The following is a 14,509-nucleotide window of genomic DNA, read 5'->3' on the forward strand; positions in this document are numbered from 1 at the left end:
TAACCTGGCAGCCATTTTTTTTCAAAGCGTGTCGTCCGTTTGTTACAGGCAAAGTGGAAACAAGAATTTAATTTTTTTTTTCCCAATGGAATGCTGGTATTAAAATCACATTAATAGTGAGAAATAAGTATTCCTTGTATCGCTGACTGAATATAGCTTTATGAATTTTATGATTGAGTCATAAAGCCAAAAACATCAATGAAGGTTACTACACTCGAGTGCAAGTGCAGATTAAACTGACAGCTTGACGCATTGCTACCGATTAAGTGAGCAAGTTATTGTTCAACTCGACAAATCCCACACACAACTAAACTTGCAATGGTAATCCTTCCTTCTGTTTATTTATCATTGTCTTCCCTTCCATTATCTTGATGTACGACTTATTTCGATCTGGTTCGTTTGTTAAAACTAACAGAATGTCAATCGCAGAAGGTTAAAACAAAAACACATTAGACCGATGTCACAGGTGTACCTTGATTTTGAACAGCGGTGTCTTCTTTCATTTTTTGTTGCGTCAATTTTTTGCATTTTTGCAATGTGTTTTGTATTAAATCCAACAAGGACAATATAATGATGATCTAGTGGCCAACATCCTGTGTGTATCATAAACAAATAGAATAGTGCCTACCGCCTACCAGCGTGGGCAGATCCCAGAGTGGAGTATCGAGTACACAATATGGCACCAACAAGGTAAAACCCACATCCCAGAGTGGAGTATACAATATGGCACCCGCAAGGTAAAACCCACATTCCAGAGAAGAGTATACAATATGACACCCACAAGGTAAAACCCACATCACAGAGTGGAGTATACAATATGACACCCACAAGGTAAAACCCACATCCCAGAGTGGAGTATACAATATGGCACCCGCAAGGTAAAACCCACATCACAGAGTGGAGTATACAATATGGCACCCGCAAGGTAAAACCCACACCACAGAGTGGAGTATACAATATGGCACCCACAAGGTAAAACCCACATCACAGAGTGGAGTATACAATATGACACCCACAAGGTAAAACCCACATCCCAGAGTGGAGTATACAATATGACACCCACAAGGTAAAACCCACATTCCAGAGAAGAGTATACAATATGACACCCACAAGGTAAAACCCACATCACAGAGTGGAGCATACAATATGGCACCCACAAGGTAAAACCCACATCCCAGAGTGGAGTACACAATATGACACCCACAAGGTAAAACCCACATTCCAGAGTGGAGTATACAATATGACACCCACAAGGTAAAACCCACATCCCAGAGTGGAGTATACAATATGGCACCCGCAAGGTAAAACCCACATTCCAGAGAAGAGTATACAATATGACACCCACAAGGTAAAACCCACATCACAGAGTGGAGTATACAATATGACACCCACAAGGTAAAACCCACATCCCAGAGTGGAGTATACAATATGGCACCCGCAAGGTAAAACCCACACCACAGAGTGGAGTATACAATATGGCACCCACAAGGTAAAACCCACATCACAGAGTGGAGTATACAATATGACACCCACAAGGTAAAACCCACATCCCAGAGTGGAGTATACAATATGACACGCACAAGGTAAAACCCACATCACAGAGTGGAGTACACAATATGACACCCACAAGGTAAAACCCACATTCCAGAGTGGAGTACACAACATGACACCCACAAGGTAAAACCCACATTCCAGAGTGGAGTATACAACATGACACCCACAAGGTAAAACCCACATTCCAGAGTGGAGTATACAATATGACACCCACAAGGTAAAACCCACATCCCAGAGTTGAGTATACAATGTGACACCCACAAGGTAAAACCCACATCCCAGAGTAGAGTATATAATATGACACCCACAAGGTAAAACCCACATTCCAGAGAAGAGTATACAACATGACACCCACAAGGTAAAACCCACATTCCAGAGTGGAGTATACAATATGACACCCACAAGGTAAAACCCACATTCCAGAGTGGAGTACACAATATGACACCCACAAGATAAAACCCACATTCCAGAGAAGAGTATACAACATGACACCCACAAGGTAAAACCCACATTCCAGAGTGGAGTATACAATATGACACCCACAAGGTAAAACCCACATTCCAGAGTTGAGTATACAATATGACACCCACAAGGTAAAACCCACATCACAGAGTGGAGTATACAATATGACACCCACAAGGTAAAACCCACATTCCAGAGAAGAGTATACAACATGACACCCACAAGGTAAAACCCACATCCCAGAGTGGAGTATACAATATGGCACCCACAAGGTAAAACCCACATTCCAGAGAAGAGTATACAACATGACACCCACAAGGTAAAACCCACATCCCAGTGTGGAGTATACAATATGGCACCCACAGGGTAAAACCCACATCCCAGAGTAGAGTATACAATATGGCACCCACAAGATAAAACCCACATTCCAGAGTGGAGTATACAAATATGACACCCACAAGGTAAAACCCACATCCCAGAGTTGAGTATACAATGTGACACCCACAAGGTAAAACCCACATCCCAGAGTAGAGTATATAATATGACACCCACAAGGTAAAACCCACATCCCAGAGTGGAGTATACAATATGACACCCACAAGGTAAAACCCACATCCCAGAGTTGAGTATACAATGTGACACCCACAAGGTAAAACCCACATCCCAGAGTAGAGTATATAATATGACACCCACAAGGTAAAACCCACATCCCAGAGTGGAGTATACAATATGACACCCACAAGGTAAAACCCACATCCCAGAGTGGAGTATACAATATGGCACCCACAAGGTAAAACCCACATCACAGAGTGGAGTATACAATATGACACCCACAAGGTAAAACCCACATCACAGAGTGGAGTATACAATATGACACCCACAAGGTAAAACCCACATTCCAGAGTTGAGTATACAATATGACACCCACAAGGTAAAACCCACATTCCAGAGTTGAGTATACAATATGACACCCACAAGGTAAAACCCACATTCCAGAGTTGAGTATACAATATGACACCCACAAGGTAAAACCCACATCACAGAGTGGAGTATACAATATGACACCCACAAGGTAAAACCCACATTCCAGAGTTGAGTATACAATATGACACCCACAAGGTAAAACCCACATTCCAGAGTTGAGTATACAATATGACACCCACAAGGTAAAACCCACATCCCAGAGTGGAGTATACAATATGGCACCCACAAGGTAAAACCCACATCACAGAGTGGAGTATACAATATGACACCCACAAGGTAAAACCCACATCACAGAGTGGAGCATACAATATGGCACCCACAAGGTAAAACCCACACCACAGAGTGGAGTATACAATATGGCACCCACATGGTAAAACCCACATCACAGAGTGGAGCATACAATATGGCACCCACAAGGTAAAACCCACATCACAGAGTGGAGTATACAATATGACACCCACAAGGTAAAACCCACATCCCAGAGTGGAGTATACAATATGACACCCACAAGGTAAAACCCACATCCCAGAGTAGAGTATACAACATGACACCCACAAGGTAAAACCCACATTCCAGAGTGGAGTATACAATATGACACCCACAAGGTAAAACCCACATTCCAGAGTGGAGTACACAATATGACACCCACAAGGTAAAACCCACATCCCAGAGTAGAGTATACAACATGACACCCACAAGGTAAAACCCACATTCCAGAGTAGAGTATACAACATGACACCCACAAGGTAAAACCCACATTCCAGAGTGGAGTATACAATATGACACCCACAAGGTAAAACCCACATTCCAGAGTGGAGTACACAATATGACACCCACAAGGTAAAACCCACATTCCAGAGTTGAGTATACAATATGGCACCCACAAGATAAAACCCACATTCCAGAGAAGAGTATACAACATGACACCCACAAGGTAAAACCCACATTCCAGAGTGGAGTATACAATATGACACCCACAAGGTAAAACCCACATCCCAGAGTGGAGTATACAATATGGCACCCACAAGATAAAACCCACATTCCAGAGAAGAGTATACAACATGACACCCACAAGGTAAAACCCACATTCCAGAGTGGAGTATACAATATGACACCCACAAGGTAAAACCCACATCCCAGAGTAGAGTATACAATATGGCACCCACAAGATAAAACCCACATTCCAGAGAAGAGTATACAACATGACACCCACAAGGTAAAACCCACATTCCAGAGTGGAGTATACAATATGACACCCACAAGGTAAAACCCACATTCCAGAGTGGAGTACACAATATGACACCCACAAGGTAAAACCCACATCCCAGAGTGGAGTATACAATATGGCACCCACAAGATAAAACCCACATTCCAGAGAAGAGTATACAACATGACACCCACAAGGTAAAACCCACATTCCAGAGTGGAGTATACAATATGACACCCACAAGGTAACACCCAGAGTGGAGTACACAATATGACACCTGCAAGGTAAAACCCACATCCCAGAGTGGAGTATACAATATGACACCCACAAGATAAAACCCACATTCCAGAGAAGAGTATACAACATGACACCCACAAGGTAAAACCCACATTCCAGAGTTGAGTATACAATATGACACCCACAAGGTAAAACCCACATCCCAGAGTGGAGTATACAATATGGCACCCACAAGATAAAACCCACATTCCAGAGAAGAGTATACAACATGACACCCACAAGGTAAAACCCACATTCCAGAGTGGAGTATACAATATGACACCCACAAGGTAAAACCCACATCCCAGAGTAGAGTATACAATATGGCACCCACAAGGTAAAACCCACATTCCAGAGTGGAGTATACAATATGGCACCCACAAGATAAAACCCACATTCCAGAGAAGAGTATACAACATGACACCCACAAGGTAAAACCCACATTCCAGAGTGGAGTATACAATATGACACCCACAAGGTAAAACCCACATTCCAGAGTGGAGTACACAATATGACACCCACAAGGTAAAACCCACATCCCAGAGTGGAGTATACAATATGGCACCCACAAGATAAAATCCACATTCCAGAGAAGAGTATACAACATGACACCCACAAGGTAAAACCCACATTCCAGAGTGGAGTATACAATATGACACCCACAAGGTAACACCCACATTCCAGAGTGGAGTACACAATATGACACCTGCAAGGTAAAACCCACATCCCAGAGTGGAGTATACAATATGACACCCACAAGATAAAACCCACATTCCAGAGAAGAGTATACAACATGACACCCACAAGGTAAAACCCACATTCCAGAGTTGAGTATACAATATGACACCCACAAGGTAAAACCCACATCCCAGAGTGGAGTATACAATATGGCACCCACAAGATAAAACCCACATTCCAGAGAAGAGTATACAACATGACACCCACAAGGTAAAACCCACATTCCAGAGTGGAGTATACAATATGACACCCACAAGGTAAAACCCACATCCCAGAGTAGAGTATACAATATGGCACCCACAAGGTAAAACCCACATTCCAGAGTGGAGTATACAATATGGCACCCACAAGATAAAACCCACATTCCAGAGAAGAGTATACAACATGACACCCACAAGGTAAAACCCACATTCCAGAGTGGAGTATACAATATGACACCCACAAGGTAAAACCCACATTCCAGAGTGGAGTACACAATATGACACCTGCAAGGTAAAACCCACATCACAGAGTGGAGTATACAATATGACACCCACAAGGTAAAACCCACATCACAGAGTGGAGTATACAATATGACACCCACAAGGTAAAACCCACATCCCAGAGTGGAGCATACAATATGGCACCCACAAGGTAAAACCCACATCCCAGAGTGGAGTATACAATATGACACCAACAAGATAAAACCCACATCCCAGAGTGGAGTATACAATATGGCACCCACAAGATAAAACCCACATCCCAGAGTGGAGCATACAATATGGCACCCACAAGGTAAAACCCACATCCCAGAGTGGAGTACACAATATGACACCAACAAGATAAAACCCACATCCCAGAGTGGAGCATACAATATGGCACCCACAAGGTAAAACCCACATCCCAGAGTGGAGTATACAATATGACACCAACAAGATAAAACCCACATCCCAGAGTGGAGTATACAACATGACACCAACAAGGTAAATCCCACATCCCAGAGTGGAGTATACAATATGGCACCCACAAGATAAAACCCACATTCCAGAATGGAGTATACAACATGACACCCACAAGATAAAACCCACATTCCAGAGTGGAGTATACAACATGACACCCACAAGGTAAATCCCATATAATAATGACATATCTAAACCCAGTGACATATACAATATAAGCAGCTTTGATTGAGATCTGATTAAAATTGTTTTTCACCAGTTCTTACATCACGTTCCAAATTGGATGTACATGACAATGAATATTACAGCAGCGATTGTATGCAATAATTACGTTAATAATAAAGTGAGGATTTAGTTCACAAAGGGTAAAAAAAAACTGGCCAATAAACATGAGTATTCAAGACAGTGTACCTGATAAAATACCGTACATTTATGACTTTATGGCAGGGTATACAACTGTCTATTATATTATCATGACCATGTCCCTATCTGCATGTGCAGCACATCTAAACATGAACAAGTAGTAAATTAATGGTTGCCTGGTAACATCCACATTTTCTGCTATTTAGGGTCCTATAACATTTAACTTCGAATTCAGGAAAGTACCAATGTGAAAATCTTTTTGTAATTATAAATGAGCCTTTCTTGTCCTAAAATGATACTGAGTACACTCATTTGTGACATTTCACAATGGTGTACAACTTCATAGACCCATTTCTTATAGTTCCAATACAAAGTGGAAGAATGAACATCCACCATGATGCATCAGGAATCACTGATATTTCCTTTAATATTCCATGGCTTAAAATGAAGACAAATGCCTGGATGCCCCACATGAGTGTACTAGTGAACTAATTTTTTTGACAAACAATAATTTATTATTTCATAGTTCTTATAATACTGCAAAATACTTTATTTTAGCTTCGCTGAATAGACTTTTTGGGTGTTTTGTATGGAATTTATTTTCACTGATTTTTTTCTGAGTTGAATGTAAAATATAGGAACAACGGTATATTCGCTGGATTTCATTTTCACTGAATCATTCTTTCAGCGAAAATAGCAAAAATAAAGTATTCTACAGTACACAAAATCATTCTCTTTTAGCATATTTTTGACAGGCACAAATTCCTTTCTAATATACTGCCACATAAAATACATTGACACCATTCTAAATAATCAAATATTTTCTTCACAATATTCAGAAATGTTCTCCTTTACCTTGGAAGTAAAAGAGACCTGTTTGTGATAAGGCTATATATACAAACTCAATTCCAACTACTCTGCACATCCCAACAATCTTTAAAAAGTTAGGCCAAAACTTGTTTGCCAGTTTAGTAGTACATCGAACTGGTTGTAGAAATGTGCAGAACATGGCTACCGAGATTTCAACATGGAGCCTTACCTCATCCGGAAGTGAGAATGACTTGGTCACTGATTCCAACGTTTTAACTGTTACGTCAATCATACTTGTGTCCTTTTAGTTACCATATACAAGTTCCTATCTTGTCACTAAAATTACTGCAATATACAGAAATAAACATTGGTTGGATAACATGTACGCATGATGACCAGTCTTTCTTGATATGTTGGCATCTTGTCTGGGTTTCTGTTAATTCTTCACAAATGGTGAATTAATTTCACAGTTAGCTACAACAAACAAATTTCCGCCGTCAAAATTTAAGATGCAATTACAAACAAAGAATTATTCTGGGACAACAGGGGTTGAAGAATATGGAATTTTTCCACTGGTCCAGGACTAGTGATAAGAAAATTGTCACTAGTCCGTGTAATAATTTCACTGGTCCTGAAGTGATGTTTTAACATTATTTTTTTATTTTCTAAAAGCATATATCATTTTTAATACCTAAAATGATATACATGTACATGAGTAAGTTACTTTTTTGATACAATCTCAGGTAATGGAACATGTTCATCAGTTTTAGGTTGAGGCAACTTATGTCCTGATATATGCCTTGAAGTTGATGAAGATAACAACCATTCAACAATTGCTGGGTCAGGATTATAATCAGCTAAATCTGGTCCTTCAGACATAACAAATAATTGGTTCTGAAAATTGTTATGATTTAGTCTAGTTCTGAGTTCAGTTTTTATAACATTCACTTTAGAAAAACCTCTTTCACAAGCACTAGTACTAGGTGATACTGTCAACATATATTCCAATAATTTCTTAACTGGTGCACTAATAACATCATTTGCACTCTGTAGGATTATTGAGTATACATCTAAAAGTGTCTGTGACCTGTGTGTTTTGCAATAAAACTTCAAGTTTAACCAATCATTAATTATTGTCTCTCTTTCTGATTCACTGAAATATGACTTGACTACTGTACTGTTCATGAGTTCATTAATATCTTCATTGCCATTTGTAGTCAATTCTTGTTTATCCATAGGCCACTGATGAAAGTTCAGGAACAACAACTGTTTAAATGGTGGTTCATTAAGTTCAATAAATCTGTTGTTTATATATTTAGTGGTATTGTTAATCAGTTTTTCAAAAACTGGTGTATTATATTCAGCTGGTAATAAAATACCTTTAATTTCAATATCTCCAAATTTACGAGTTTCTGGTTCATAGCAGTCAATAAAATGTTTCATATTCGTACCAGGAACAGTTTTCAGAGCATTTAACTTCATAATAGTTTGCTCAATTTCATCAGGAAGTTCAATAACTAACAACGTGTCTTGCTGAAATACCCTTGACAAATTTGCAATAATTGGAAGAAAATCTAACAAAAAATAGAGCATCTTCAGGAAAGATGACGATCTAATCGCCTTTAAATAACCCATTGCGCGGTTTGCATCATCGGCTCGATTACCAGCAGTATAATTGTGTTCTAAGTGTTTTACAACTGTTACAATATTTACCGCTAATGACTTCACTGCGCGTTCTTTGCTTGCCAACCAGCGAACTTGTTTGACTGACGAGAAGTGTGCTAAGTCCGTCTCAAATATATTGGCAATCTCCTTAAGTTCACGTCGACGTTTCGGAGAATAGTGGTAAAAATGAAATATCCCCTTTAACGTGGCCTCGAAGTCCGATATTTGTTTCACAGTTTTACAAGCGTCCAAAATCGCCAATTCCAACTTGTGCGCCACACAATGAATACTAATAGATGACGGGACAACGTCTTTTATTTTCGTGACGACACCCGTCTTCTTTCCCATATTCACGGAGGCACCATCAAAGTTTGATGATATAAGAGATGGTTTTTTTCTCCCTATCAGGGTTGAGATTGTCCAAATTTAAATCAACACTTGATAATCCATTCGTCAAGGCATCAAAAACCCCCTGTGATGTGGCATTTTCTACCGATGTAATCGCAACCTCGCGGGTGACAGGTAACTTGGTACGTGGCCCAACATAGCGTACATAGGTAATTTCCTGTTCAATAATTGATTTGTCGGTACTACAGTCACCAAGAACACTGATAAAATTCACTGTCTTGATTTCTTTGAAAATGTCCTTTCTTAATGTTGAAGCAATGTGTTCCATAAATTCCGTACAGCCATGACTATTAACATAATTTTCTCCGAGCTTTAATCCATTTTTCTTTTGAATACCACAAATAAATTCGAAGTCAGAAAAAGGCTTTCCTGCTTTGGCGACCGCATATGCAGTGTTGAATAAATATCTCATTCGGTCTTGGTTTTCTTTACCCATTCGCGTGAAGGATTTGACGATACGAGTTTCAAATACATTTTCCTGTGACACTGGCGTTGCTGCTCGGCCATCTTTATCTCTCATGAACTGTCGGCTACAGAATAAGTGTTCGTTGATGACATCGTGAGATCGTAGCGGATCGAGTTTCAAATTAGTCGTTCCTTTCACTAAGGCACTTGACCTATCAGATGACAGCGGATAGTTTCGGCAATATTCACAGAACATAGTATCCGTAACTTCATCGTAGCGTACCCAAGGAAATTCAGTTGTCCAATGTGACTTGAAAGTCCGAACACGTTTCTCACGATCATATTTAGGGTTCTCCCCAGAAAAAATGCATAGCGCCGGGGCTAATTTGCATAATAATTTGCATATCATTTACATATCTTTCCTTCATTGATTAACAGAACTTATTTACAATTATGAATATTAGTGAGCTCAGTCACAGGGCAAATATTTTTTTTAATGGAATCAACACATTATGTTTCACAATTTAGAAAAGTTTGAAACATTCTCGAAATACAAATGCTACAGACTAAAAACAAACACAAATACACTATTGTTGCAATTTAATTGTTTTGTAAAACGTTGAAGGAAACTCATTCAAAACGTTAAGCCAGATTTATGTTCACGAATCTCATAATTTTATTCACTCCAAAAACATTCTCTTTCAAAAAATCGATCACGTAATTAATTGACGTATTGTTGTAATTTATTATTCGTACCATCAACTTCTAAAACGTTTACAATTACAGTAATGAGCGAACAAATAAAGCTTCAAAACGATCATCAAAGTTACGACGTGACATAACTTACTTGGCCATGTTATACACCAGTTATAGCAATAATTCCTCAACAAATTTTACTTCTTTTTTTTTTGATATGAAATGTAAGTAAAATCCGACTTATTTTTATCGGGAGCAATTATTTTTGATCGCTTGATCGCTTCGGTCAAAAAAAAACAGACCCGCCATGATGTTTGTGAAACATTAGCATGTGTCGTTTGACCCGATGGATCAAGAATTCCATTAACCAATCAAAATGCCGCATGGTAATGCCGGTAGAACCCGAAGTTTTCCGAATGGTAGTGATCATAAAAATTACATTGCGGAAGTAAAGCGATGTCGTAGCACGATGTGTTGGCATCGATTTCAATTGAAAACTGCATGACAGCTTTCGAAAGAGGTGATTTGCAATTTTTAAAAGGTAAATTAGGTCTTGAAAGAAGAGTTTTTACATGATTCGCAATGATAACAGTTCAAATGTATTTTACCAAATCACGCAATAAACACGTTTTTTTCTTGAGTAGCGTGAACTGATCGTGAACTCCGATTTGACCATGTTATATCGAGGTGGAATTGATTTTGAAATAATTTTAGCTTTCAATCTAAAGACTGTGTCTATCGCAGAAAGTATTTACTTACAAACAAAGAGGTGCTAATTCCACAAATTTGACTAGCCGCTACGTATCGTGCGACTAGGTCTATTGTTTATAAATTATAATCCACGACTGGCAGGATGCGTGTCGGTCGGTATGTAATTATACCAACAATCAGACAATATTCCTCGTCGGAAGCATTTCCGTGGTGGTCACTAATTTTGAGTGACGGTCGGGGCCGACCGGCGTGGCGAACAAAGCTTTTTCACATCTGATATTGGCATGTCAAATATGAAATCAAGCGCCGAGGTGGGAACACATAGCGCCGAGGTCCCAAGTGAAGCGCCGAGATTCACAGGTATAGCGCCGCGGACCTCGGCGCTAAAAAGCCCTGGGGAGAACCCTGTTTCTTGTCCTTCGTCAAGTTCGCGAGTTTCTCTGGTTCACTATGACTTGATGTCACATTGTACTTCTGTTTTTTAGACGGAACTTCTTCTGTCTCATGGTTATCACTCCCTTTAGATTTTTTAGTTTGACTAAACCCAAAATCAAACAAACTGTTACTCATAGCTGCTGTACACAAATAATGTTTGCGCATGCAAGCTTCATTGTATGCTGTCACGCACAAAGTAGGCCGACATCATTGATGTTTCCGCGCGCTATATTATTGACCAATTACAGTCTGCGTAAGAAAACGGAGAACGTCACTACGTTCCACGTAATAAATTCAGTTTTGAGACTACGAATATCAGGACTGTTTTAGATTAAATTGTTATATGCAGACACCTTTATTATTTTTTATCTATAAAATCAATGGTCCGACGGACTATTAGTGCTTTTAATCCGGAGGTCCGTCAAAGTAATTTATGAGTCCCGGACCTCGGACCACCGTATTCTTCAACCCCTGTGACAATGGTCATCATTAAAACACCATCATCACCCACATTAACCCTAACTTCAGACACCATTCACAAAATAGTTGCATTTATAGTCTTATCTTTTTCACATAAAATGTTGTGGACATTTCAATTTTTTTGATCAAATGCTATTAGTAATATCATATTTTGTCTTTTTAATGCAAAATAAAGATTGAATTCAGTTAAAATTACAGAAATCTACCAAAAAAAATGTGAGTCTCAAAGGAATAAAGTACAGCGGTTTTACTATGAATGGCAACTGAAATGTTGTGTTTGACTTTCAAGAAATAATTGATATTTTAAATACTTCTATAATTAAAAAAAATTTAATATTACTGTTAACAGCTTTAGTTCGTGAAGTTTGTATATATCACAACATTTCGTAACAGTTAAAATTCCTCTGGAATCACATAATTTTGTAAGTTAAAAGTGAACCTACTTATAAGGCTGTGTCTGATTGGCTACCCAACCCAAACAACCAACCCAATCAGAAAGCAGCATCTTTATTTTAATAAAACTTATCAAATTCCGCCTTGTATATGAGTATGTTTCAACTCAACTCAGTTTTGTCTTCACGAATGCCACGAAAGCAAATTGTAAAAAATTCCAGCATTCAAAATTAATCGGTTTACAAGTATAGACATTAGCCGCAATGGACATTTGTGTGATGAGAAATAACGCTATGCTGAAACAGACTGGGGAAGTAAATGACTAGGGCCTGAATATCCAAATGCAATGCTACAATTACCAGTAAGCTGCAGCATTATTGAATGGAATTTGAGTCAAGGTACCACAGCACATGTAGCTTCTCATCTATCACACCTCAATACAAAATCCTCAGATGTATTTTCTGTTGAGTGAAAAGTTATCGTATTTTCTCAAATAGAAGCGCATGTAAACCAAAAATTGCATTGGCTGTTATTTTGACCAAAAAAAAATCATTTTAATTTAAGTGTATGTGCTATCAATAGAGCATATACAGTATTAATATATGAAATTTCTTTTCCTTCATCATTATTTCTTTAATATACTAGTAGCTCATTAGTTAACAAGTCTAATGGCAAACAACGACGTTCCCAGATGATGGAGCTCCACAAATGTAACAGAATGCAATTTACATTTTTTTTATATCACTTTTCATTATACTTTTCATCAGTATCGTTTAGTCGACTATCTTTATTCTCCAGCAAAGGATCATGGGACCATAGCTACTGATGTAAACAATTGAGAAAATTTCATCTGCAACTTCAAAAGTGGGATTTCAAATAGGTTGATCGGTTAGAACAAGGTAGCATATCGATCATAACCACACATGGTTGTCATGGCAACAGACCTAAAGATGTTCATTTTTTTGTTTTTCTATCAAATTCTCTATTCTTCATATATTTAATACAATGTACATGTATCCGTGAGAGTAGCTTATATATTTTCTCAATTTTTCACAAAAGTAGCTATGGTGTCATACACCATTCTTTGCTAGAGAATTGAGATGGCGCACCACATAATAATGATGAAAAGTAGAATATCCAGAGAATGAAGAGTGATATAAATAAAAACAGCAAATTGCATTCTCCTACTAAAACTATTGATAATAAAAAAAACAGATAGTAAAAAAAGAATTGATTTGCCTCTAGGTGAACTGAAAGCAACATATGTTGACCTAAATTCAACAGTTTTATATCGAATACACGTTTTAGAAATGAAAAACGTGCATTTCCTTATTAATTACATGTTTGATTAATTACCTTAAATTAATTTATTCTCGATTCTTTTAGTTTTTTGCGACACAAGTTTTATTATCGATAGTTTTAGTAGGAGCAGAAGTAAAACTGTAACATATTCGATTTATGTAGATTGTTTATTCTGGAATGGGGACCATGGAAACAAAATTAGTGAGAACGATATGACACGACACGTACAGCGAAAACGTGAGTTTCATTTTCGAGGTAACAAAGTATGTATGCGTGGGCAATCATAAAGGCGTCGTGATAGGCGTAAGTTACAAGCAAGCGCAGAAAAAAAAACTAAACACGATTTTCATTAAAGGAATAACAGGTACAGGAATACTTAGTGCAATCCCACCCCTGATAATATTAACATTATTTTCCCCAAACATTTTTGGACATCTCACCTCTTTTTTACGCTCCTTGGAATGTGTGAAACGAGTAATTTGTCGTTTTAAAAATAAAACGTGATTACATCGGACTTGGACCACTGTAGGTCTGTCAAAATGGCGACCAAACCGGAAGAAGGAAATAGGACATATTTTGACCTACACAGATTAACTTCCGGATATATATATATATTTAATTTCCCAGTATTGATAGGGAATATACGACATTTGAAAAGAAAATAAAGCAAAATTATTATGCT

General features: G+C 38.3%; 1 protein-coding gene across 3 annotated transcripts in view; it reads right to left on the bottom strand.

The window, feature by feature from the left end:
* Positions 1 to 14,376, bottom strand: part of LOC100374026 (large proline-rich protein BAG6-like) — a 41,375-nt gene extending 26,999 nt beyond the window's left edge. For all 3 annotated transcript variants that reach the window (XM_085491778.1, XM_085491776.1, XM_085491775.1), the window contains exons 1-2: positions 14,268 to 14,376; positions 7,562 to 7,677 (exon numbers count right to left, since the gene is read on the bottom strand). In XM_085491778.1, the coding sequence (XP_085347904.1) occupies positions 7,562 to 7,624 (63 nt within the window). In that variant the 5' untranslated portion in view covers positions 7,625 to 7,677; positions 14,268 to 14,376. The remainder of the gene's footprint in view (positions 1 to 7,561; positions 7,678 to 14,267) is intronic.
* Between the last annotated feature and the right edge of the window lie 133 nt (positions 14,377 to 14,509).

Source organism: Saccoglossus kowalevskii, chromosome 17, assembly GCF_978046115.1.
Source record: "Saccoglossus kowalevskii chromosome 17, keSacKowa6.1, whole genome shotgun sequence".
Lineage (NCBI taxonomy): Eukaryota > Metazoa > Hemichordata > Enteropneusta > Harrimaniidae > Saccoglossus > Saccoglossus kowalevskii.